The sequence below is a fragment of the Marmota flaviventris genome, chromosome 10 (assembly GCF_047511675.1).
Source record: "Marmota flaviventris isolate mMarFla1 chromosome 10, mMarFla1.hap1, whole genome shotgun sequence".
Lineage (NCBI taxonomy): Eukaryota > Metazoa > Chordata > Mammalia > Rodentia > Sciuridae > Marmota > Marmota flaviventris.
The window spans coordinates 4,135,583-4,162,056 of NC_092507.1; the positions used below are offsets into that span (position 1 = coordinate 4,135,583).

The 26,474-nt window shown below is 42.0% G+C and overlaps 1 protein-coding gene across 12 annotated transcripts in view; it reads left to right on the top strand.

The window, feature by feature from the left end:
• Nucleotides 1-3,990: 3,990 nt before the first annotated feature.
• The window catches only part of Camta1 (calmodulin binding transcription activator 1), a 764,822-nt gene continuing 742,338 nt past the window's right edge, over nt 3,991-26,474 (top strand). For all 12 annotated transcript variants that reach the window (XR_011708728.1, XR_003584460.2, XR_003584461.2 and 9 more), the window contains exon 1: nt 3,991-4,099. Coding sequence is in view for 2 of the 12 variants with exons in the window: in XM_027947479.3 (XP_027803280.2) it covers nt 4,055-4,099 (45 nt within the window). In the remaining 10 variants the exon portion in view is untranslated. The remainder of the gene's footprint in view (nt 4,100-26,474) is intronic.

Genomic DNA, 26,474 nt, shown 5'->3' on the forward strand with positions numbered 1-26,474 from the left:
CCATGCATTTTCATTATGCTTTATCTTGAAAGGAAAGGGACATGGGATCTCTGAATTATTACATACAACTGCATGCATATCTACAATTATCTCAATATTAAGTAAAGGGAAGAGGAGAAATCCTTGGGAAATAGAAATGTTGGATATTGTAACTTTTCATTCTAAAAGAAGGTGTAGCTAGAATAAATTTTCTTTCTTGTTCTGTGCTTGGTGAAAATGAGCTTGTATTCTGCACTTCCCTCATTAAAGTTTTTAACCATCCAAAATGGGCTTGGTCCACACTTTCCTCTCCCAGTCCAGTGATATGGAAGCTTCAGTAACTTCCAATTTAAGGAGACAAGTCCAAACACTTGGATTATTATTGTCTCAAGTAATAATAAAATCACTTTATTTCTGAAAGCTGATTGGAAAGGATGACTCTTCCACATGTATTTTTGAGGTAAGAAAGTGATGATATAACATTCCTATTGTTTATCTTATAGGTTCTGTTTCTGGATGGTAATGCACTTTGCCTGAGGAACATTTGGGCCAAAATGGGCAAGGATTCATAGTAGTGCCAGCCAAGTGCATCTTCTTCTTCTTCTTTTTTTAAAAAATATTTTGTTTTAGTTGTAGTTGGATACAATACCTTTATTTTACTTTTATGTGGTGCTGAGGATTGAACCCAGCCCCCTGCATGTGCTAGGCAAGTGCTCCACTGCTGAGCCACAACCCCAGCCCCAGCTAAGCACATCTTCTAACTACACCCTTTTCTAGATATGCTCCTTTAGCATCTCAGGCTACCTCCTTTACTTAAATTGCCCATCTTTTCGTTATCCTCCCAAGCAAACACACAACCACCAACCAGCCTCCTGAACATCTCATTCTCTAGCTCAGGGAAATTCTCAAACTCTTTGGTTCAGGATCTTTTTACACACTTAAAGAGTATTGAGGACCCCCAAGGACTTTGCTTTATGTGAGTTTGTTTACTGAGAAACAGGTACCGTATTTGAAATGAAAACTGATAAATTTTAAAAATATTCATTAGTTCATTTAAAAGGAATAAACCCACCGAGGAAAACATAAATCATATTTTTTGAGAAATTACTAACTTTTCAAAAAAATTAGCAGCAATTTTTAGAGTGGCATTGTTTTTACAATTTTGTAAATCTCTAATATCTGACTTAATAGGGCACGTCTGGATTTTCTTTTCTGTTTCTGCAGCCTGTTGTGAGATCACACATTATGTGGCCTCTGGAATGTGACTGTACTCTGGAGAGACTGACATAGCATCAATATATAAATACTTGTGACCTTGTGGATTCCTGTACCCCACTGAGGTCCCTAGGCTGTGCTTTGAGAACCGCTGTGCTGGACCTATCTTAAGTGGTTTCCATGGTGATGGTGATCCTCTCTGGAGGCTCAGGTGACTCAGGTGATTATTACTTTCTTCAGCATTCCCACTATAACTTGCCCTGATGCTTGTTAACATGCTAGGTTGTGAGCCCCTTGAAAGGAAACACCTTTATTCATCTTTAGTCTCAGTATTTAACAGGAGCTTCTGGCCTGTAGTGGGCACCAGATAAAGTCAATGTTATTTTTTTAAGAAACAGGGTCTTGCTATGTTGCTCAGGTTGGCCCTGAACTTTATCGGCTCAAGGGATCCTCCTGCCTCAGCCTCATGAATAGCTGGGATTACAATTACATGCCACTGCACTGGCTTAAAATTATCCCTTAATTTAAGTATTTGTTTTAGTTGTAAAAGCTACATGCCTATATTATGGGTAAAGTACAGGAAATAAAGATTATAAGAAAAACCTCCCATAATCTCCCGAATGTCACATCTTGGGTGTATTTTATGTCCTTTTGCAAAATGCAGTATTCTATACCTATCATTACATCATAGTTTAGAAATGAATATCATAATTTTGAATAATCCCCTTCATTCTCAGCAATGGGGTAAGCTTTTCTTTGTTTCTAATGACTAGTATTATGTTCCATTGTGTGGCTCTAACACACTTTACTTACTGAATATCTAATATAGCATATTTGGATGCTTCCAATTTTTTTGTCACAATTCATACAGTGATCCTGTGAAGAATACCTTCTTCGCACATCTAGCCTTTTTGGCACTAGTGTTATTTCCTTAGAATAGATTCCCAGAAGTAATATTACTAGGTCAAAAGATGCAGACATTTTTATGGCTTTTAATACATATTGTAAAATTGCTTTTCAAAAGGGTTATACTAATTTACAGTGCCACCAGCACTTTCAAAAATGTTTGAGCACACGAATCGTCAACATAGTGCTACTAAGAATGCAAATCGATAAAATATTGTTCCCTTGTTAAAATTTTGCATTTTTGAGACACATAAAATTAAAATTTGTTGAGGAATGAGTGTATAATACAAAACATTCTTTTGGTTCACCTTTATTTCTGGAAAACCTAAGAAATTCTCACTGGTGAAGACCAGAAAAAGAACACGTTAGGATTGGTACAAAATTCTTAAGGCCAAATCCTTGAACGACGACTTTTCTCTAGTTCTGCTACTTGTCACTGACAGTAGCAAAAGAAAAAAAAAATAAAAATAAGAATGAAACGTTCTCACTGCGAACTGTACAAGATCACGGAGATAGGTTGGAGCTCTGCTTTTCATTCAACTTTTTTTTTTTTTTAACTCAGAAATTTCATCCCTCTCCTTTGTTTCCAGTTTTACCTGCACACGTGCAGGATGAGGGGGGCATTTCCTTGCTGAGTGTTGCACACTCACCTTGCCCAGATCGGGGCTTCTCTGCACAGGGTGTGCTAGTCCACCAGGTGTGGACAGGCTTCCAGAAGAGCTGCAGCTGCGTTCCTCCGCCCTCTCTTTTAGGCTCTCCTTCCCCCACTGAAACCCTGCTCGCAGAGGAGCGAGCATCCAGCACCTGGCGCGAAAGCAGTGGGCGCCGAAACCTTCATTTGGAAAAGCCTTGCACTAAAGCCCGGCTGGAAGGAGAGAAGGAAACTTGTGTCACCTCGCCCTCCAGCCAGGCGCGCCGAGGTCTAACGTCCCTAAGGTTTCGCTCAGCGGCCTCATCCTGGGACAGGCATCTATGACTCATCGCTCCGTCGGTCACATGGGCAACGTGACCAAAATAAAGTTTCTGTATTTTAAGCGCTAGAAAAGGGGACAGCGGAGCACGTCGGGGGCGGGCGTGGAAGGCGGGCGCAGGCGGCCGCGCCCCCAGCCGTGGGGACGCGGCGGCCGAGGAGGCGGGGCGCCGGTGACCGGGTCGGGCGGGGCCTGGCAGGAGGCGCGGCCCTTCCCCGCGGCCGGCAGCGCTGCCCTTACTCCCGGCCGAAGGGCTGGGAAGCGCGACGCCCGGGAGGACCCCCACGCCGAGGCCCCTAGGGCCAACACCAGCTGCTGCGGCAGGTTGCGGGATCCCGGAGATCCCGGCGCGTCCTGTACTGCCACCGGGACCCCACGCGCCGGCAGCGGCTTCCCCGGGAACGTCCTTCAGCCCCGGGAGCACGCGGGAAAAGCCCTAACGCGCCAATGAGCGAGCGCCTTCCTCATGACGGTCACGCTCGGGGGCGGGGCTTCCCTCCGCCGCTCCCGATTTCCGGGAACCCCCTTTGATTGGTCTGGACGGCTTGGGAAACACTGTAGTGACGCCCAATGAAAATGCCACGTTCCGGCCTCGAGGAAATATTCCGTATCGGCCCCACTCTGATTGGACCGTTCTTTCAGGCCCTGACCACTAGAAAGCTTTGTTTAGGTCTGGAAGGCGGGCTTTCCTGGGAGTGGGTGGGGAGGGGGCGTTGGTTCTTGACCAATACGATTAGTCCGTGGGGTGGTGACCAGCCAATGGGTCAGATGGATAGGACGCTCCTCCCGGAGAGTAGTGAGACCCCTGGTGCGGGGTGATTGGCTGCGGGAGCAATGAGTGGCAGTCCCACGGTCCAATGGGCGCTGTGCGTGGGCCGCGGGGCGGGGCCAGGGCGGGTGCGCGGCGGCGGCGGGGTGGCTGGGCCGGCGGCGGCGGCGGTACGAGGCGCGCGCTCGGGGTCCCGGTCGCGAGGAGGAGGAGGATGTGGCGCGCGGAGGGGAAATGGCTGCCGAAAACAAGCCGGAAGGTAAGAGCCGGAGCGCGAGGGCCCGGGGGGCGGCTCGGCGGGCGGCGGGACGCGGCCCCGCCGGACATCCCGGGCATCGGCGGCGCCGGGCGGGAGCGCGGGGGCGCGGCGGGCGGGCGCCCCGGCCGGGGAGGGGGCCGGCGGGGTTGGGGGGGGCGGAGCGCGGCCGAGTCCTGAGGTGACTCGCGGGGCGACGGAGCGCGGCGCCCCGCACCCCACCCCCGGGGGCGGGCTGGGCCGGGGGGGGCGGGGGGCGCGCGGGGCGGGGGCCGGGCCCAGCGAGGAGGAGGAGCCGCGGAGGGCCGGCGCCTCCCCCACCCGGACCGGGCATCCCTGCCGCTCGCGAGCTCGCGGCGCCCGCGCCCCTCGCGGCGGGCCCGGGGTGGGGGCCGCGGGGCGGAAAGTTTATCCGCCTCGGGCCCCTGGCCCCGGCCGGGCCGCTCGGGCTGGTCCCCGTCGGGCGGCAGCGGCGGCGCTCAGCCCTCGCGGGCCGCCTGCTCCCGGCGGCGGGCAGGGCCGGACGTACTCTGGCAGCCTCCGCCGGCTCCCCGACGCCTCCCCGGCAGGCGGGGGTCCCCGCGCCGGTCCCCGCCAGGGGGACCCTCTCCAGCTGAGCGTGCCTCGGCCGAGGGCCTCGTGTGACCCCTCCCCCTTCGCCTCTCGGGGAGGGAAGGGGGCCTGCGCAGCATCCCCGCCCCTCACCGCCCTGCACATCCTACTCTTGCCCTTGCACCCTCGCAGCCTGGAGGGTGGGGTCTCGGTTTCGGTGGCTAGTGAGGCTCTCCACACTCCCTTGCCCTTTACCTTCGGTGACCCCGATCGTCGCTTGGCATAGGGGTCCGTCTGAGCCTCTCCCTTCCATGGAACCTTTTGGGGCCTCTGCACTCTGTCTGTTGACCCTTTTTGCCAGGACTCGGGGACTCGGGCCACCGCTGTTCTTTCCTCGCCCAGTGATCCTGGGGGCCTGTGCAGCTCTGAAGTCATTTCTAAATGGGAGAGCAGACACTTCTTCAGATTGTGTGCACTCTCCGCACACTTTCCTGGGTTAGGGTGAGCTCATTCCCTGAATACCCTTTGAATTGCCCTCTTTTTCTTAGGTAGAAAACTGGATGGTCAGTGCTCCTTTCTCCAGTTGTCTATGTACCTTGACGTCTTCTTTCTCCTTGGAGTTCCCAGTCTTGAGGGTGGGTGCCCTAATGAGATGTAGGACAGGGCTTCTGTTGTGCCTAGCACTTGAGTAAAAAGGGGCCACAACAATTACTCCCATGTCGGAGGAAAACAAAGGTGTAATTTTTGCTTCTAGTTGATTCTTGCATCTTCAGAGGGGGCAACCTTCACCAGTTGACACTATCCCACTGGGAGAAGAGTCGTGTGCCCTTGGCTTTTGGTGTTCTGATTACTGTCTTCTGTGCAATAGGAACCAGACTTTGAACGTCCCACACTCAAGTGTCTTTGAACCTACCCTGGAAATAAACTTTCCAATTTCTCTTTTGAGAGGACTCATATCCTCCTTATGGCTTCTGTTTCCTAGTCAGCCATATTTAGTGAGCCTGTTACCTTGACTTTTTCTAATTTTCTCAAATTGTATTCATGTTGGCTGGGTAAGGAGAAGCCATATGCCTTTCCATCCAGAATAGGGAGTGTAGACACCCATGTCGCCCACGTGCCATTCGGGAAGAGGTAGCTTGTGTGCTTCTTGTTGTACTAGAACCTTCCTTTGGCCCTGGTAGTGTCTCTTGTGGGATCCAAACATTTCTTTGGATTTTGTATCTTTTAGGCAAATGGGAAATTTGAATGCTTTCTATTTTCTGCTGCTCTGGTTCTCTTTGGTGAAACAGATCATCTTGATGCTGTACTTATTTGTTGACATATATACATATAGGTCTGTATGCAAAGATAAAATAATATTCTTTACATATACAGAGAAAAAGTTAGAAGGATTAGGTGACTAGCTCTATACTTTGGGTGTGTGAGGGGACTGTTACATGCAAGAATATAAATATATATTACTTTTGTTGGTAACTGTTCAGGCTTAGGAGAATCAGAAGAAGAATCACTGATAAATGGCCAGTTTTCACCACTCTTTTATTTGTCATTTGCACTGTACTGAATAAGCAGAATGACATCCTGAATGTTCACCATGTCCCTGCTTATGTGAAACGTAGAGTGCTTGTGGATGAGCATTCTGAATTTAGGGGCAGTATTCTTTGCTTTTTCTTCATGGGGTGAAAAGTTCTTATATTTATTTCTTTATTGCAGTGTAGGGGAAGGAGGTTTCCTGTGTTTTGGGCAAATGATAGGAAATGGGTGAGAAGAATCTGTTTCTCTGTGACAGAACTAGGAAGGAAAGGCCACATAAACACATTCCTGCTGGATTTTGGCCATTTAATAAGGAGAGAGGCTGTTAAATTAGGAAAAGGTACATTTGGAAAGGCCCTTGCCACTTCCTGAGAGGGTAGGAAGATTATTCCTGAGGTGTTTTTTTTTTTCCCCCTCTCCTCTGGGGAAGGGGAATGGTGAGAGCCCTGTGGGCTGGGCTCTGGTTAGAGTTTTACCTCCTGGTCTTCACCCCTCCTTCCCTGCTGTCACTCTGAATTAAAGTCTGTGTTTTTGACAGGCTTAGTGTGGAGACTTACTCTCCTCAGTGGGCTTGTTGGGCTGTGAGAATTGGACCTTGGAGCACTTTTCTAGCAAGGAGACTCAACCTCGATTTCCTGAGTAAGAAGATATAACCACTTAGAAGTTTGGATAGCACTGGGTTTGGACTGCTGGATTTTGCCATTCAGTTAATATTGAGCTGTCCATTGAGTATGATAACCTTTGGCAGAAAGAGCTTTTGACCTCCTTTTTGCTTTTCTTTTTGAGTTTCTTTTAGTTTTTAAGCTGTTTTGTCTGTATCTGTAATCAGCTTGATCGAGTTGTGTATTTTAGGGGTAATGTTAGTCTTAGAAAAATCAAGTCAAATACCTGCTGTGTATGTTGGCGTAAACCCAGAAGAGTTATCTCATTTCCCATGCTAGCTCTTTCCTGCCCTTCTTTAGGCCACTGCCTGCCTTTGGGAGTCTTCGCTGTGGAACAAGGAGCTCCCTCCTGGGACAGTGGAAGGCAGAGTGGTGGATGTTAGTCAGGAATGTGCTGGATATTACTGTCTAAAGTTGGGTTCTCAACCTTGAGTTGAGTACAGTTGTGTTTTCTGTGTCACTGGGCTTCATAGATGATTGGAAATGGCTTTTTCCTCCTACTCCCCCAGTGCAAGGTGCTCTTTTGCAGATAACCAGCCTTCATGGGTTCTCTTAACCACTTTCCTTTTTTCTGTTTGGTTTTCTGCTTGAACATCAGTCTTTCTCCTCTTATCTCCCAGATTTTGGGACAAGTTTCGGTGGCTGCTTCTCCCTTGTCTTCTTGAAGACCTGTCTTACCCTGCTTCTGGGAAACATTGGGTTGTTCTGTCTCATTTTTCAGTGTATTCAGAATGTTGACATGTACAGGGCAGCCTTTCCTCAAGGTCAGATTGGGTCAGCTTTTCCTGTTCAAAGTGTAGCATTGTTGTTCTTAATTGCTTTTAGAGACATCTTTATACATCCTGCTCAGCCACATTTTCTGTTTCTTTAGTTTTTAGGCTCTGGCTATGATAGACTTCCCCCCTAAAAAAGCCCATTCTTAGAGTCAGGAAACATTGGTTTAGATCTTTGTTTATGCTAGTGTAGTCTCTGTGAGTGGGTGGGTTTGGAATTCTTTTTGACTGATGGTGAGATAGCCCTTCTGTGGCTTAACATTTCTTTCCACCGTTTTCTTTACTTTGGGCCATTCATCATTTCTCATTTCTTAGAGTTTGAGGAATACCCCTTTGTGTGCAGTTGTACTTCTTTCTGACTTCTTATGGAGAAAGCAGTAGAAGGTGATTCTCATGTTCTCTTATTTTCCTTCTTTAGTTGTGCCACTTGCCTCTCTTGTGGTGCCTTTGAATATGCCCTTTTGGGGAGAAGCTGTTTTTATACCCATAATCCATTATTGCAGTCATGTACTCAGGAGCTCTTTACTGGGCATCTACTATGTGTAAAGCTCTGTGGGGGTTATGTGACTTTAAGTGAGACCATATTGAATCTTGTTAGTCTTTTAGTATGAATGACATTTCAGTGTATCTTGTACTTGTCTTTAATAAAGTCTTGTACAATTTTTGTCTGAATTTTAATTTTTTGGATTGTAATCTTACAAAAATATACTCTAATAGTGTACTATCCTGTTGAGCTTTCTCCCTCCTCCCTGCAGGAGTGGGGGTGGAGAAGAGGGTGGAGGATGTACTGGGAGAGGCATTGAACAGCTTTCCTCTAGGCTGTGGGTGTGTGTGAGATAGAGAAGGAGAGAGAGAAAAGTAAAGTCAACCTTAATCTGATTGTCTAGACATAACTTTCAGGTCATTTAGGTATATGATTGGTTGGGATGTTTATTAAGCATTTGAACAGCAGCGTTGTGTTAGATATTATATAGAATATAAAATCAAATATATGCTTCATATAAGGAAGTGTTAGAAAAGCATTTTTCTCTTCTGATTAACTGGTCTGGTTTATATTACAGTATAATATATGATAACTATAACATGAGCTGCTGTTAAATTTTTGCTGCCAGAAAGTGTTATATCTAAATTTAATGCCTAATTGTGATGACCATTCTTAGATTAGATATCTGATACCATTATCACTGCTTTTGTTTATTATGTGACTTTTTATTCTTTATGCTTTTTGATATACTGTTATTTGTATTTTTTTGTTTGTTTTTTGTGAGTAGCAGTGGATTCTTCTTGGGTGCAGATTAGATATTAATGGTGATGATAATCGTAATAAAAATTAATCTGGAGTGTGGTTTTTTTTTCCTCCTTTAAATGAGATTACCTCCTTCTATAATATATTTTAGAAGCCAGTTTTGCTAGGATTTCACTACTGTGAAAACTATTGTGTAGGATTGTTAGGGTTGTGGTATGTGGTTGGCAGTGTCCTCTGTTGATGTGAATGTGTGAGTGAATGTTCTTGTGGTGACAGGGATGTGTGCTTCTTTTGTGTTTCCATTATACAGATCATTTCCTACAGTGTTCTATATCTTCTAGAATCACTTAGCTTGCCCTTTTGGGATGTTTTAGATTAATTAAATCCTACCTCTCTTTCTCTTCTTTAAAGTCTTTCCATTTTCTCTGTTTCTCGTCTTTAGTCTTTCCTTTTCCTCTTCCTTGCATAAGCAGGTTTCTCTACTGCCGTTATTGTTATTGTTATAGAAAGCACTTGTAGATATATTTCATTTATAGCCTTTCTGTCTTTTAGTGTAAAGGGGCTGCTTTCCATCCCCTTTGTCCTGTAGACAAAGCATGGTTCCTTCTTATCTCCCTAAGATAGGTAGATGGCATGGAATTTAAGTTCCAGCAAGGGATGACAGTGGTATTTGTAACTGGAAATCATCTGAGGTGAAACACTGAGCCCTTCAAGGCTTCTGGGCCTCTACATGTAGGATTTTGTAAATTTGTTCGTTTCTCTATTCAGTCAGCTTTTTCTCTTTCTCTTTGGCTTGATATCAGTACATTTCTTTGGGTACAGCCAACACATATACTATGTCTTTGGAGCCTTTGTTTATAAGAAAATGGGGTCCTTTCCAGTGTTACTTTGCCTATGCTGTTATTGTCTTTAGTCTTCCATGTGTTTGAGGGTGAGACTCAGAAGTGTTTCTTGTCCTACTTCTTGGCTGTATAATTTGAGTAGAGAGTATATGGCCATTGCTCTGTTTTCCAGAATGTAGTATGACCTTTCTTTTTTTTTGAATACCCAATCTGGTTCAGGATATAGGTTGATCAGACACTATCAGAACCTTTTGTTTGGTGCATCTATGGATGTATCCATCAGTCCTTTAACCAAACTCATTACCATTCAGTCATTAGAAGCTACTTGCCACCCTGTGATATTGGTCATGTATTTGTAAGGAAAGTCTATTTCTATATATATTGACAATGGTTAGCAGTCCCTGATTTTTAATATGGTGGGACAAAGTAAAGCCCCCCCCCCCCCCCTTTGCTATCAGTATGGCTATATAATTTTTAGGTTGTAGGACATCTTTCTGCTTTGAAAACCATGGCTTGTTGAAGGTCACAGGCCTACTTGTGTAAAGATTGGTAATGTTTCCTGATCTCTTTTTTTTTAACTTCACTATCCTGGACTTAAATATTATATTTGCCACTGCAAAGAGAGGTCAAGTATCAGGTGTCTCTCTTACCCTTTTACTTTTTTTTTTTTTTTTTAAGAGTTTTGTTTATTTACTTTGAGCTGATTGAAAAGCATAAGGTAGAAGGACTAGAGATAGTTTGTGATGACTCTTCTGCATTCACCCAGTGTTTTGCTTATTCTTTATATAATAGCATGTTCTCTTATACATGACTTCTTTGCTCTTTTTTTTTGGTCCAGTCTATCCAGGCCCCTCAAGACATGAACCGTATCCCTTCCTGATCCAGTTAGCAGGGGGGTAACTTTGAGGGAGATGTGCTAGCTGTATTATCACTTTGCTTTCTGCAGTATAGTTTTATGCACAGAGTCACATGCCTTTGAAGAACGCTTGGGACTGAGTTCTTCACAGTTTTAAACATGGAGACTAAGTGGTATTGCTCTTACCTCTTACCTCACTTCCTCATGCCATCTAAAATAAAATACCTTCCCATGTTCTCTCCAAGCAAACAAAGAAACAAATGCCAACAAAACAAAACAACAACCATAGCAACAAAATCCTGAACAAAAGCACAACACCCCGAAGGCCATCTCTGATTGCTCCTGCTCTCCACTTCAGTTGCTAGTTTTGGACAGGTGTATGACTTTTGGATATGTAGTCTAGTGGGGTTGACATGCGAAAAGCCTTTTAGGACACTCAGCATTCATTCATTCAGTAGTCCATGCAGTATCTCTTCCATTTTTCTTTATCAGTTACTACAAGGTAAAACCTGCAAAGTGTGTTAGTTTCCCCCATTATTCCCACTAACCCATTGGAATAAATAGTGGTAACTTATTATCCCTACTTTTGTGTTCAATATTGGTGAGAGAGTGGAGAGCTGATTTCCAGTGGTGATAGTATAGCCTGTGACTGACTTCTCTGTGCAGTCTAGTCATTATTGCAATAATGATTTACATTTTCAACTAAATTTAGGGTTTGTAAAGAGGGATAATCCAGATATGTAATTCTGTTTTTTTTACATCCAACAGGATGTATCTGTGTGTTATATTAGAATGATGTGTGGATACATCTCTTTTCAACAATTTAAAAAAAAAAAGACTTTGCTTATTCTTGATATAAATTCTTGAAAAAACAGGAATTATCTTTTTTTCTTCATCAAGCCATCAAAGTTGATTTAGATTGCCAGTTGTTATTTCGGAAGGTATATTAATACAATGAAGAATTTCTCTCTTAAAAATTTAGACTTTGTTTTTAATCCTTTTCTGAACAGTCATTTCTGGGTATGTGTATGCCTCACTGGTTTTCTAGGCACTTGGATATCAAATCCTTTGGGGGTGATAATAAGAAATTGGTATGAAGTATGAAATTATCAAATAGGAAGCAAAAAAATGCTGTTGTGAAACAATTACCTATTTATGATTAAAAATAATCTCAAAGTGGTATTTGGAAGTGTGAATTGAAATACTCTTAAGAAAAAATGGAATGTTGATGTGGTTACTATTTTGAAATGGACACATGCATATTGTAGAATGACTGCTCTTCCAAATGGGGCATTTAGAAGACAAATAGATTGATAGGATTGGTTATTTTAAAATGTCTTTTTTTTTTTCTCTCTTTTAAGGAAACAATTGAAATAAAAGCCATTCTTAATGAAGAAAATGTAAACTTTGATGTAAGTTTAGCATTTGCAAAGTAAAGATTCAAGATAAGGATTTTTTTATTGCAAATCCACAAGGGGGTAGTGATGTTCTATCAAAGATATTTGTGGTGGAAATGTGAGATGATCTCTTTTAACATTTTAGATTTACAGATAAAACTGGCATGTTTGCATTTTAACTTAATAAGATCTTCTTTTTAAAATGTTTATTGGCAAAATTGTTTATTGCTTAAATTAAAAAAAATCCATTTGGGGTGAATGCTATTTTAAGCTGTACAAATGTTGAGAAGAGAGAATGTTCTTGTAGTTTTGTGCTTTGGAAAGGTTACGAAGGAGCTGAGGGTCAGTGTTATTTTCTAAGAATGTAATAATCTTAAATTTCCTGGGAAACATTAGGAATCTAGGAATCAGTAACTTAAGTGTTCTGAATAAAAGGATGTTAGTAAATTGTGTCTAAAGTTTACAGAAGTTTGTATTACTAGTTGTATTTTTCAGTTCTGCCAAGAGATGAAAAAATGTGAACAATCCCTACCACTAGCTACTTTTAATAGTTCTAAATAAATCAAAATTTTGTAATATCTTTTTGTAAGTTTATCTTACATCATCGTATAAAAACATTTTTTTCCTCCCTCACATAAAAATTCCAGCAGCTTGCCTCTGTCTTTGAATTCCACTGTCATATTCAGAATACAAGTCAGTGAGTGTTGTGTGGTGATGTCAGGTGGTCTGTTACTCTAGCTGTATTACTGTGCTCTTGTTTAAAAGGCTGTGTAGTGGGAGAAAGATTTAAAATTGGGATGGGAATTATGTCCCACTTATTTAGAGACACAGTAACTTTGTTTTTAAAAAATGCTACTTTTAACATTAATGGTATTAAACAGTTCTACAGTTTAGAAGTTAGTGTCATATATGTTTGTGTATTTTTCATTTCTGGTCTAGGAAAAAGATTGTTAATACAGTTTTTCTCTCCTCTTTCCCCTTCCCTCATTCTGAGCAGAAAAGGGCCATTTCTTCTCCTTTATTAAATGACTTTGGTGATTTAACATCTCCAAAGATCCACAGATTCTTTGCATACTACTCTCAGCTCTACTGGGAACTGAACTATGACGTCAGCATTTTCATTCATGGATTCTTCTAAGCCTGTTTTCTTGGTTTGTATTCCTGAGCTAACTTCTGGCACATGCACAGATCAGTTTACCATCAGTCAGCCCATAAATCAACCGTAAAAGGTAAAACAAAAGATAAGACACCGGAGTTTTTTCAATAGCACTGTAGTTGCTCATGCTGATTTGCATCAATGCAGTTTGGATAAGGTTCCTGGCCAAACAGATTAAAATCTAAAAACAGTCAGTTTAATTATCTCATGATTTTGTGGATTGAACTGTGTTGTGAACATACTGATAAAAAATTTTTGTTCTTGGTGGAAGTTCAGAGTGCTGTGTGGTATATGTAGCTTCTTTGTTATAAAGTAGCATTTCTTTTTTTTTTTAAATTTTTTATTGTTGGCTGTTCAAAACATTACATAGTTCTTGATATATCATATTTCACACTTTGATTCAATCATTTGGCTGAACTGGAGATACATTATTTCACCGAGGTTAGGCCTGGAGATTAAATTATGTCCTACTCAAATTACTTTTGGAATGAATTTGGATTTTGGGAGGAAATTAAAATATTTTAAATAACTATTATTTAATGCATATATTTCATATGTTATTGTTATTATTATAGAACTGGTGTAGCACCCCATGTGTTGGAGTCTGATTTCATCTCCCCTAGACTATATTTCCTGTGGTTGTGGACTCCAGCATCTCTTCCAGGGAGGTCACTGCTTGTAATTTAGTGCTGTGTGAGAACAGTTCTTGAAGAAATCTTACTTGGAGATTAACTCTTTAGGGCCAAGTTGGAGGCTGGGCCTCTGGCCTCTGGCATTCAAGCCTCTTGGGGTTGATGAATGGTGAGCTGTAAGAAAGTTCATTTTCTCTGCTTTCTTGAGGGTTTGCTGACTTTCTGTATATTTAATTGTCAAGAATATTTAGAAATACAATGTATTACTTTTAGGAAGTACCTTTTAGTTCACTTATATTTCATGGTTGTAGTAGATGATTCAAACTGTGTCCATTTGGATTGATATGCATTTATCCTTCCTTCCCCCCCTTGCTGGGGATTGTACCTAGGATCTTGTTAATACATATTAGTCTAGTGATACCTCATAGATACTCTCTCTCCATCCCTAAATAGAATTAGAGCTTTGTGCTTTTTAGGTTCAATAAGTTGTCTGAGGGGTAACGGATGAGTGGTCTCTGTGTTAGCTTTGTTCTTTAAATAGATGTACTGGGAAAAAGAAAATGAAATCAAATAGCGTGTGGATGTGCATTTGAAGACTTAAATGACTTGTTATTTTCTCTAAGAACTAGTGTTGCTATTATAAATATTTTTTCCCTATAAATACAATTATTTGCAAGTAACATCAAAGAAAGACTTAATGGTGAAGGGTCTGTGTAAAAACTTTCTAGTTTTCAAAATTACCTCTGTTGGATTTCTGGACAGTTGTGGATTGTGATGGCAGGTTTCACAATGTTTGAAACACTGCTGTGGGATTAGCATTGTCATTATTGTCATACCATGGGCAAGTAATAGGTTAAGTCTTCTGGCCATGGAGGGTTTAGGTTTCCCAGGGCTTTTAGAACAAGTTCACTTTGATTGTGTCCAATGCTTTTTCCTTTCAGTAGCTGGGAATGCAGTCCAGCAGGACTATGGACCCTTTAAGCAGTGTGTTTTCTGCAGTCATCCTTGTTGTCACTTCCATGGGCCAGGAGAGCAAAGGAGCCTTATCTCTTCTCAGACTCTACATCTTCTTGTTCTTACTAGATTGGTCTGCTCAGTTTATTGCTCTTCATTCTTGGCCAGCATCTCCTTGTCTTGCCTTTCCTAGACCTCAGCTGTGGTAGAATGAGTTGATAATGATTTTGAGGGATTCATGTGTTGGGTGGTCTTAGAAATGATCTCTGAAGTCATTCTGTTCTTTCTTAAGATGATAAGAAGGTGAGGTTGGATTATGGAACTTCCCTTCACATCTTGGTTTCCTGGTATGCAGCTGTTTTGTGTAGCTGTTGCTTTTCTTTTTGAGGTCCTTGCTCCAGATCAAGAAGAAATATGTAGCTTCAAGCTGTGTAGGAGGAATTTGAACTATTGCTACTGAGGTACCTCCTTTCCAGTGTACATAGAGGGCTAATTTTTTTTTTACATCTTCTGCCTGCTATATTGTGAGTATTTAGGAAATGTAAAAAATTTTTAGGAGTTTTAATAGAAAATGTGCAACAAAAATGTTCAGTCTTCCTAGTTATTCTCTATGGTAGATTTAAGGCTTTATTCAGTTACAGATGAGGGTTCATAGTTTTGGGAAATAGACTTAAATAATAGATGATTACAGATTAAAAAATATTTGCTAATCTTAGGTGTTTTACATTCAAGGTAGTGTTTATACTCATTTAGTTGTGTTTTTTGGGTTTGATTAATATTACTTATTAAAATGTATTGATTGCCAGTAATTCAGTAAATAAAAGACTGTTTCTGTCATGTGTATTGGGGAGTTGCTGAGGGTCCACTATAATTGATTATATAGGATCTTTGCTTGGACATACTCCCTGGGCAATGATAGGCCTGGTGTTTGGGGGGCCTTTGAACATAATTCATCTTTGAAAGTTTTTTTTCCCAATATTTAAAGATACTGAAGGCAAGTTAAAGTTCCTGGTGTTATAAACTTCCCTGCCTGTCCTTTCTATTTCTGCCATCATAAAATGTGTTGGCCGAATCATTTACTTTGACAAAGCTTCGATGGAGGTTTCTTCTTCATTTAGTTTTATTGATGGAGGCTGTTGTGCTAAAAAGAACGCTGTAACAAGTTGAAAGGTGGTGAGTGGGCACTCGGAGCTTTGAAGTACTTGTCTTTCTTCCTAGGGCTCCTCCAGAAATTGATTATAGATTACTTGACCAAATTTAAAGCCCACAAACTTATTGCAGACATTCTGGGAGCAAAGAAGCATCAGTCTTTCTGTACTGAGTTTGATATTCTATTGTGACATATTGCTCCTTGTGTGAGGACCTCCTGATGCAGATATGATAGTGGTGACCTCTCTGCTTAGGAGAAATATTCTTGGCAGCTCTATGATCTGTCGTCTCCAAGTATTTTTAGTCTCTTTGCCTCTGTCTGAGGAGCTGAGGATGGATTTAGCTGTTTTGGTGCTGCTCCAAGTTGTGATGGATGCCTTTGCTACCTTGCTCACCAACCTACCCAGTACTGCCCTGATGAGGTTCTTGCCCTTGTCATTTGATGAAGGAGCAGATAGAACCATTTGCTCAATAAAGAGAAAAAAACTCATGATTTTCAGAATGCTTTTAAAAATAAAAGATGGTTAGTGGTGATGGTGTACAACCATGTGAAAGTACTTACTGCCACTAAATTGTATGCTCAAAAATGGCTAAAATTTATGTTGGGTATATTTTGCCACCATTAAAGAAAGGGTAATTTTCAAATGAATTAGACATCTAATGAGCAAAGTATCTAAACAGTTCTCAGAGTGAATGAATATATGGCAGTATTTTCATCACCCCAAGGTTGGAGATTGTTTCTTAAGTAAATTGTCAAAAATCTCTCTCTCTCTCTCTCTCTCTCTCTCACACACACACACACACACACACACACACACACTATATGATGGTAATCAGGCCCTGAGATTCTTTTATACAGAAAGTGATATTTTAGGTGGGATTTTTGTATTTGTAGTATTTATAATTGTTAAGAGGATTGACTGGCTCATTCAGAAAAGTTTGAGGCTCATAGTGGATACTTGGAAAGTAGATTGTTTGGTATTGATGCCTTACTTTAAATTAGAACAGTTTGAATTGCAGGGATTCCAGCTACTCAGGTTAGGTCAAGGGGGGCAGTTCTAGGCTAAGAAGTCTCAGCCTCCAGGACAGACACTAAAGTGCAGTGGGAGATTCTGGGAACTGGCCAGAACTGGAGTGTCTGGTTGTCCTCTCTAGAGATGTGTTGGGCTAAGCAGAGATCTGTGGATGCCAGGGCTCCTGTTTCTGCTGTGCCCTTTTTCTCTCCTCTCCCGTTTCTCCTTGCAGATTGGCTTTCTCCTCTGATTTCCTTGCTTCAGTTGCATGCAGGTATAGCCTGCCATGGCCCCAGTCATGGCTCCTAGTTCCATTGCTTCCCATCATCTGACTCCACTTTGAGAGCCCAGTATGAAAATACTCAAGACAGAATTGGACTGACTCCTTTCAGCAAGTTGCTCTGTTTCCATGGGGCTGGTTAGGGTTAGTGGCCTGCTGATCATTTAGGAGTTAGGCTGAGAGGACTTTGTGTGAGAAGAGTTTGATAGTAGGGGGCCTGGCACCTCAGACTGCATCTATCTCCCTCGACGTGCAGTAAAAAAGAAAGGATATTGACTTCTAAGTGGCTTTCTTGTGTTTAGTTGCTATAGTGATTAAACTTTTTGCAGAGAAAAATGTTCATTGTAGCTATAGATAGGAGGCCAAGCATCCTCAGTCAGTCAGCTTGAGTGTGTGTAGAATACATCAGCAAAGGGTGTCAGAACTGTCCCATAGCTTGTGCTTTGAATGGTTGCAGAGCAGGAATGCCACCATCAGTGCAGTCTGTGCCCTGCGGGGTTCTCCGAATAGGCAGTGAAAGGGAATGTCAGTATCATGTGAGGGCTCACATTTCAGGTGAGCTCCCCTTTCTCCTGGTTGTGGACCAGTAAGCTTAAAAGGTTAAGAAGAAAGGGAGACATTGCCCTCCCTGTGAGCATGATGGGGGAACCGAGGAGCAGCCTCTGCAAAGGCCTTCGGCCGCCTCTGTACCCTGTCAGTGCACCTTCAGCCGGCCTCCTTCCTCTGGTCTCTTTTCCTGTGATTTCTCATGTAGAAGGAATTATAGAAAATGGGAAGCCTGTGCAAGAACAGGTTTGGAGGTCCTGTGTGAGGGCTGAGGGCCTCTACAGCATGGAACTACCTGAATTGACAGTGGTTAGGAATTGAGGTTTCGCAGTTAGGACCTGGAGTATCCAGTATTCAGAAAGCAGAGTTTTGGATTATCTTTTTTAACAGAAGAGGAGAGTATGTAATGTTTTAGGGAAACAATCACTAAAGTAGTTGTAGTTAAATGGATTTGATTCTTTTTAAATAAATTGTAAAACAACAATTTATTAAAATATAATTCATATACCCTTTAAAAGTTTAGTGGCTTGTACTATATTTATGTGGTTACACAACTATCACCACTAATACTTCATGTTCATCAATCCAAAAAGAAAATCTGTGCCCATTAGCAGTCACTCCCAACTCTTCCCTCTGCTAGGCAATTACTAATCTACTTGCTGTCTTTGTGGATTTGCCTATTTTGGACCTTTTATATAAATGGAGCCAGACAGTATTTGTTCTTTTGTGATAGGTGTGTTTTCCTTGGCATAATGTTTTCTTTTTTTTTTCAGTGCTGGGATTTAAACCCAGAGCCTAGTGCATACTAGGCAAGTGCTCTGACATTGAACTATACACCCAGTACATAAAGAAGTTTTTTTTTTTTTTTCCCCCTTCCCTTTTCAGTTTTTGGCAGTGCTGGGCATTGAACCCAATTCCTTTCCCATGCTAGGCAAGTGAGCTACATTTCTGGTCCTGGCATAATGTTTTCAAAGATCATTCATGTTGTAGCACGCATCATTAGTTAATTTCTCTTATGACTGAATTTTTTTTTTATTGTAAGGATATACCACATTTTGTTTATCCACTCACCAATTGATGGACATTTGAGTACTCTGCTTTTTGACTCTTATGAAAAATTTGCTATGAACATTAAAGAACAATTTTTTTTGTAGACAAATGCTTTCAGTTGTCTTAGGTAAGATACCTAGGCACGGAATTGCTGTGTAGTGTGTTTATTGTGTTCTCCTTTTCAAGGAACTGCCAAATTGTTCTCCATAGTAACAGTGTTATGTTATATTCCACCAGTGATGCCTGAGGGTTCCAGTATCTCCACATCCTTGCTGACACTTGTTAATCTCCATCTTTGTGACTGCAGTTTGTCAATTTGTACAAAAAAGACTACTGGGATTATGTTTAATCTATTATGTATTTGGGGAGTTAAAATCCTTTTTATGAATCTATAAGTTGAGAAACTCCTGGCTAACCCCAGTATCTCACCTTAAAAACATGCAATTGTTTCACCTTTTTTTTTTTTGAGAGAGAGAGAGAGGGAGGGAGGGAGGGAGAGGGAGAGAGAGAGATTTTTTTTTAATATTTCTTTTTTAGTTTTCGGTGGACACAACATTTTTATTTTATTTTTATGTGGTGCTGAGGATTAAACCCAGCGCCCCGCGAATGCCAGGTGAGCGTGTTACCACTTGAGCCACATCCCCAGCCCTGTTTCACTTTTCTAATACAGAAAGTTGCCTCGGTGAGCATTGTAGTCACTGTCAGGCTGAAATTGGACTTTGTAGGTTCTAGGAGAGCAGCTAGCTGCCCATATAGCCCATAGGTGATTTCTTCTTCTTCTTCTTTTTTTAAAAAAAAATTATTTTAGATATACATGACAATAGAGTGTATTTTTTTTTTTAGTTGTAGATGGACACCATAGCTTTATTTTGTTTGTTTATTTTTATGTGGTGTGGACCCAGCGCCTCACACATGCTAGGCAAGCACTCTACCTCTGAGCCACATCCCTAGCCCCCAGTAGAGTGTATTTTGACATATTATACATATATGGAGTATTAGTAACTTATTCTAATTAGGATCCCATTCTTGTGGTTATACACAAAGTGGAGTTTCATGAATACTGATCATGTATGCATATATGAACATAGGAAAGTTACGTCTGATTGATTCTACTGTCCTTGCTATTCTCATCCATCCTCCCTTCCCTTCATTCCCTTTTGTCTAAACCAGTGAACTTCTGTTCTTTCCTCCCCCACACTTATTATGTGTTAGCTTCCACATATCAGAAAGAGCATTTGGCCTTTGATTTTTTGGGATTGGCTTATTTCACTTAACACAGTAGTCTTCAGTTTCATCCATTAACTAGCAAATGCCATTATTTCGTTCTTCTTTATAGCTGAGTAATATTCCATTGTGTAAATATACCACATTTTCATCTGTTGAAGGGCATCTAGGTTGGTTTTTGTGAATTGAGCTTTTGTAAACATTGATGTGGCTGTGTTACTATAGTATGCAGACTTTATCTTTTGGGTATATACCAAGGAGTGGGATAACTGGGTCAAATGGTGGTTCCATTCTAAGTTTTCTAAGGAATCTCCATACTACTTTCCATAGTGGTTGCACCAATTTGCAATCCCACCAGCAGAGTAAGAGTGAATCTTTTCTCTCACATCCTTGCCAACATTTATTATTTGTATTCTTTTTTTTTAAAGAGAGAGAGAGAGAAAGAGAATTTTTTTTTTAATATTTATTTTTTAGTTTTCGGCGGACACAACATCTTTGTTTGTATGTGGTGCTAAGGATCGAACCCGGGCCGCACGCATGCCAGGTGAGCGCGCTACTGCTTGAGCCACATCCCCAGCCTCTATTATTTGTATTCTTTTTTTTTTTTTTTTTTAGAGAGAGAGAGAGAAGAGAGAGAGAATTTTTTTTAATATTTATTTTTCAGTTTTCAGTGGACCCAACATCTTTATTTTTATGTGGTGCTGAAGATCGAACTCAGCACCCCGCGCAAGCCAGGCGAGCATGTTACAGCTTGAGCCACATCCCCAGCCCTATTTGTATTCTTGATAGTTGCCATTCTGACTGGAGTGAGATGTAACTTCAAGTCTGGTTTTAATTTGCATTTCTCTAGTTGCTAGAGATGCTGAATACATTTTCATATATTTGTTGACCATTTGTATTTCTTCTCTGAAGTGTCTGTTCAGTTTCTTTGCCCAATTATCAACTGGGTTATTTATTTATTTTTGTGTGAAGTTTTTTGAGTTCTTTGTATGTTCTGGAGATCAGTTCTCTATTTGAGGTGCAGGTGGCAAAGATTTTCTCCCATTCTGTAGGCTCTCACATTCTTAATCACATTCTTGATTGTTTCTTTTGCTGTGAGAAAGCTTTTTAATTTGACACTTTCCCAATTATTGATTCTTGATTTTACTTTTTGCACTTTAGGAGCCTTGTTGAGGAATTTGGTTCCTAAGCCAACATGATGGAGATTTGGGCCTACTTTTTCTTCTAGTAGGTGAAGAGTCTCTTGGCTAATGCCTAGGTTCTTGATCCATTTTGAGTTGAGTTTTGTGCAGGGTGAGAGAGAGAGTTTCAATTTCATTGTACTATATATGGATTTCCAGTTTTCCCAACACCATTTGTTGAAGAGGCGATTTTTTTTTTTTCCAACGTTTATGGTGCCTTTTTCTAGTATGAGATAATTGTATTTATGTGGGTTTGTCTCTGTGTCTTCTGTTCTGTTCCATTGGTCTTCATGTCTGTTTTTGTGCCAGTATCATAGGGTGACTTCTTGATGTTTGTGTTCTTTTGATGTGAAAGTTTGCTGATGCCATGCCTGTGTAGAAAAAGATAGACTGTTTTGGTTAAGACACATTCTGCTAAGAAAATTAGCAGATTACATGTATGGATATTTAATTATCAAAGAGTCAGAATATGTTAAAATTGTGATGTTGAAATTCATGCAGTTCTTATTGTTGGAGGTATCAGAAGGCACCATGTGAACATCAGTTATTATTGTGTTTTTGAGTTTTTGTGTACTCAACAAATAATAACAAAATGCCTATTTGTGCCAGGCATGGAAGGACAGAGTCAGCCCCTGTCCTCATGGAGCTAATGGGGAGACCCACCTTAATCAGGATGCCATGTGAGATAACAGCTGGATGTGATGTCCCGAAGGTGAGGTGTGAAGGCAGTGTGGTGCATTACCATGGGATTGACTCACTGAGTGAGAGGTTGGGGGCTTTGTGAGCAGCACAACTGTGGAGGAACATGGGGATTACTTGAGGGAAGAATTAGGGAAGGAAATTCCAGGTGATTGAGTGAGCTGGTTGGTGAGATGTGTGGAGATGGTTGGGTCCATTCTGGCTGTGTACAGCTTTTGGGAAAGAGTGTCTGAAGACCTGGCTATGGTCTTTTACTCTGCCCCTTAAGTGCCTTGTGACTGAGCGGTTATCTGATCTTTCTGAGCTTGCTTACTTACTAGCTATTTTTATTTAAAGATACTCTCACATGAAAACATGCAGGAATCTAGGGCTTTTGATTGGTTGTTTTCTTATAATTCAGAAACAGTTATTTCTTTGTGAGCTTCTAGGATTGGCTACTTAGAAATGCAGCACTGGCAAACAATATTTTTCTGAACATTTTCCCTAGTCATTGATGTCAGGATTCACTTCATTACTTCATCTTAAATTAATCCAGAAGCTTGTTGGGCAGAAGTGGGGCTGGTGTGGCTGTATCTGACTGAGGCAGCTCAGACTGCTGGTGTGAGGTTCTCAGAAGAGCTGGAACGTCTTCTTGGAGGAGGTGGAATTTGACTTGGTAACATTGACAGTTGGAGGAGAAATTCCAGGAGGAAAAGGAGCAAAGGAAATGCCAGGAAAGGGCTTGGGGCAGCTAGAGTGCAAAGAGCTTGATGGAAGGATAGGCCTGGAAGAGCAGGTAGGCCCAGGTGCAGGCCTGTGAAGGCCGCCTGAGGAACTGCTTGTCATCTGCTCAGGGAGAGGCTCTCAGAACTTTTTTTACTTTTTTTTTTTTTTAATCCACTGATGGGATAAAGCTGATTCTCCTTCAAGGTGCTGCTTGGGTCACCAGCTTGCCTCTTAAGCTTCCTCCATTCCACACACACACAACTTGGCCCCACACACAGCATGCTGTTTTTTAGTGTCTGATTGTGTCAGGGTCTCCTACTTCTTCGTGGTTGCAGGCCTTGCACACTGCTGTTGCTTAATGTGGGAGGTAGCCTTCCTTCAGAACACAGATACTAAGCTCACACGTGCTCTTGATGATGCTCCTTGGCTTTACTTCTTTCCAGACTGGATTGGGCACCCTTCCTTTTTTACCAGAGCACTCTGGGTTTCCTGGTCATAACATTTTAGTTCCTTTTGGAGTTGCTTGCTTCTGTTTCTTCCTCAGTTAGGCATTCATTTTGAGAGGTCAGACACTGAAGGACCTGGGCGTAGTAAGTATATATTGGTTGAGTGAGTGAATGAGTGAACAGGAAGCACTAGAGTCCGGAGAAAGTCACTCCTGGCAAGAGTTCTGTGTGGTGTCAGGCTGAAGAAAGAGCTAGTGTGACTGAGTTGTGTATGTGTTTGTTCCTCTCTCAAACGCACAATTTGTAAGTGATTGAATGTGGGCCTTGTGGGATGATGACTCCTAGATTTTAAATTCCAAGAACTGGGAGTTTGGTGAGACCAAACGTGAATTAGGGAACACAGGAGAGATATTTTGGACAGACTATATGAAAAAGTATCTTGTTCTGTTTTAGATGTGAATGGGTAGCTTCAGAAAATGTATGTACAACATGACATTGGAAATGTGGGTCAAGGACTAGGGAGTCATTTGTATCAACCTGTCTCCTTTTTCTCCTTGATATTCTCAGAGGGCAAGGGAACCCTGGTGCTAAGGTCTGTGAGATTGGCCCCCTGGGCAAGGGCAGAGTGGAAAAGGGCAGTGGGTCCATTTGGAGGGGCAGACAAATGTGCCAGCATGCCCTGGTGGGAGTAAGCTTCATGAAAGCAGTGGCTTTGTTTTGCTGGCTCATGATTGGGTCACTGTGTCCATAACAAAGTCTTGTGTTTGAATGAGTGAATCAGTCATTCATTTCAAAAGCATTAGAAGAACTCTTTGGAGTGAGTGAGATGGCCATGGGAGAAGAGAAGGGGCTTAGGGGCAGAAACGTGGTGGATTCTTAGATTTAGATGTGACCAGAGGTTGAGGATAAATAGAGGCTGAGAAAGAATGGGCAGAGTGGTAAGCAAATAAGAATATACAGCGGGATGCAGAGTGTGGGGATGGGGCATTAGTCGTAATGCTGCCAAGAGATAAAGTAGACAGAAGACTAAGGAAAAGGAATTGGTTTTGTCAGTTTGACAGTGAGTTGAGAGAATAAAGGCATAGGGATAGGATAGATGATTCTTTCAGAAATTTTGATGCTATATGCAGATCACTGGTGGAAATGATTGATCAAGTTGAAGTTAAGAAACAAAATCAGGGGGCCTGGTGGGCTGTGTGTGTATAAATTACCTATTGGTGCTGTAACAAATGACCATAAACGTAAGTAAGTGTCTTAAAATTGTTCACCTTAAAAATAGTACAGCTTTATTATTTCAGAAGGGTGTGGCTAAGGCTGCAGCCTCAGGGCTCCATGGGCTTCAGCATCGGGGTACCCTTGCCTCTGAAAGCTGCTGTCATGGGAAAGCTCAGCTGGGGAGGGATTCACTGCTTTGTGGGCTATTGGACTAAGGCCTTGGCTTCTCTGGCTGCAGGCCAGAGGTCACCCTCAGTTCCTGTGGGCCTCTCCCACATCGCTGCTTCTCATAGAGCCATTGAGGGAGAGTCAGCTAGTTAGATAGAAGTCATAGTCTGTGCTGTTCAGTCACAGAAGTGACAGCCCCATATTGCTGTAGCTCTTGTGAGCTGGTGAGAAGCAATCTCCAGACCCAGCCACCCTCAAGGGGTAGAGGACTGCACAGAGGCAATATCCTCACAAGGTGGGGATCGTGATAGGTACATCATGAAGTTTGTCCACCACAATAGGAAGGGACGATGGGACCAGGAGGCATTAGGGCAGTTCTTCAGATGGAGGTCCTATGGGATGCAGATGGAAGGATGAGAGTTCTCATCTCATGAGGGAAGATTTGGAAGTGAAGTTTCAGGGAAAAGTTAAACTGTGTCATGTGGTTGACCCTTCACTGGCAGCCTTCTGCCCTCTACCTTCATCCCCAAACAAGGGCACAGTTGCCTTTTGTGACTTCCCTCCTTTAGACAAATTAACACAGTATCTTATAACTGCCATTAATAAACCCATCTATTTTGTTAAAGTAGAATTAGTCACCAGAAGGTTCCTGGCCTTTCAAAGTGTCTGCCCTGCTTTTGTTGAAGATGAAATGAGGTGATCCATATGGAAGTATTTTTTGTAAAGTGACATGCAAATAAAGGATATTAAACTGTATCTCTCCCTATATATGACAGGTAGTTTACGTAAAATTTAACTTACATTTTCCTTGTTAACGTGGGTTCATTGTGTTGTATATTAAGTTACTGAATTGGGCTTTACTTAATATTGTGATACTTTGGGGGCCTTTTGAGTGGAGTATTTGCTTTTATGACAAACAGTCCCAGACTGCTAGCACCTTTCAAGTCCTTGTGTCCTTTTTTTTTTTTTTAAAAAAAAAAATATATATTTTAATTGTAGGTGGACACAATACCTTTATTTATCTTTATGAGGTGCTGAAGATCGAACCCAGGGCCTCTCACATGTGAGAGGAACACTCTACCACTGAGCCACAACCCCAGCCCTCCTTGTGTCCTTTTTAATGTTTAAATAGAAAGTCTCTCCTTGCTGTCCCTTGTCATTCTTTTGTGTTTGCCTATGTGTCAATTGTTAGCTGTCTTCCTCTTCTGATTTCTTTCCTCTGATCTCTGGGCTTGGCAGCCTGATAATTAAGCTTGTTAGAATTGTGAGCAGTGTAGTAGTAACCAAACTAGGAACGTGGGTTGGAGCTCTTATTCTCAGGACAGTGGGTGAGCTGATGTGCGTGGACTTTGTGACAACCTCTTCTGGCCTTTGGAATATGTCTTGGCTTCCTTCCTGGTCCTGGCTGTGCAGACTGAGCGAGACTCCCACATAGCTGTGTTCCATTCAGGGGGAGCACGGCTGCCATCTTCTTGGCATAGACCCATTGCTCTGCTGTGAGGAACAGTGTCAGTTCTCTCCTTTGATGAGATTCTGATGTGGGCAGAAGTGGTAGGTGATAGTTGGTCTGGTGCATGGAACAGAAACTATTTGGGAAGCACAGAAATCTTGAGACAAGATCATCAGCTGGGCCTGTACAGCAGGCTCTGTTCCCAAGCCCCTTACCTTTAGGGCGCCCACTGCCCAGCTTAGCTTACTGCGTGCTGCACTCTTTTCCTCCATGTGTTCATTGCTTTGGCTTTCTGTCAGAGCTGCCTGTTTCTTTTCTCTGCCCTAAATTTTGGATGCTTTCTTTGTGGAGGAGCATTCCTGTCTTCTGAGGGAGTGAGCTGTGTTCTTGTAGAAACAGTCCCTGATGGTGTGGGGAGCCAGGTCTGGAGACCTGTTCCTTCCTGGCTTGCTGCCCTGGCCAAGTGCCCCAGCTGTGCCTTGGCATCCCCCTTTCTGGAATAGGTTTAATGTCTTTTTCCACCTTTTAGGATGAAAATTAGATTTTATATTCGAAAATGCTTTATGTGTATATAATTTAGATAGAGGCCTAATTTGTTGGGTTGATTCTGCTGATATTTGATTATTCTCTATTTCTGAGGTATTAAAAATAT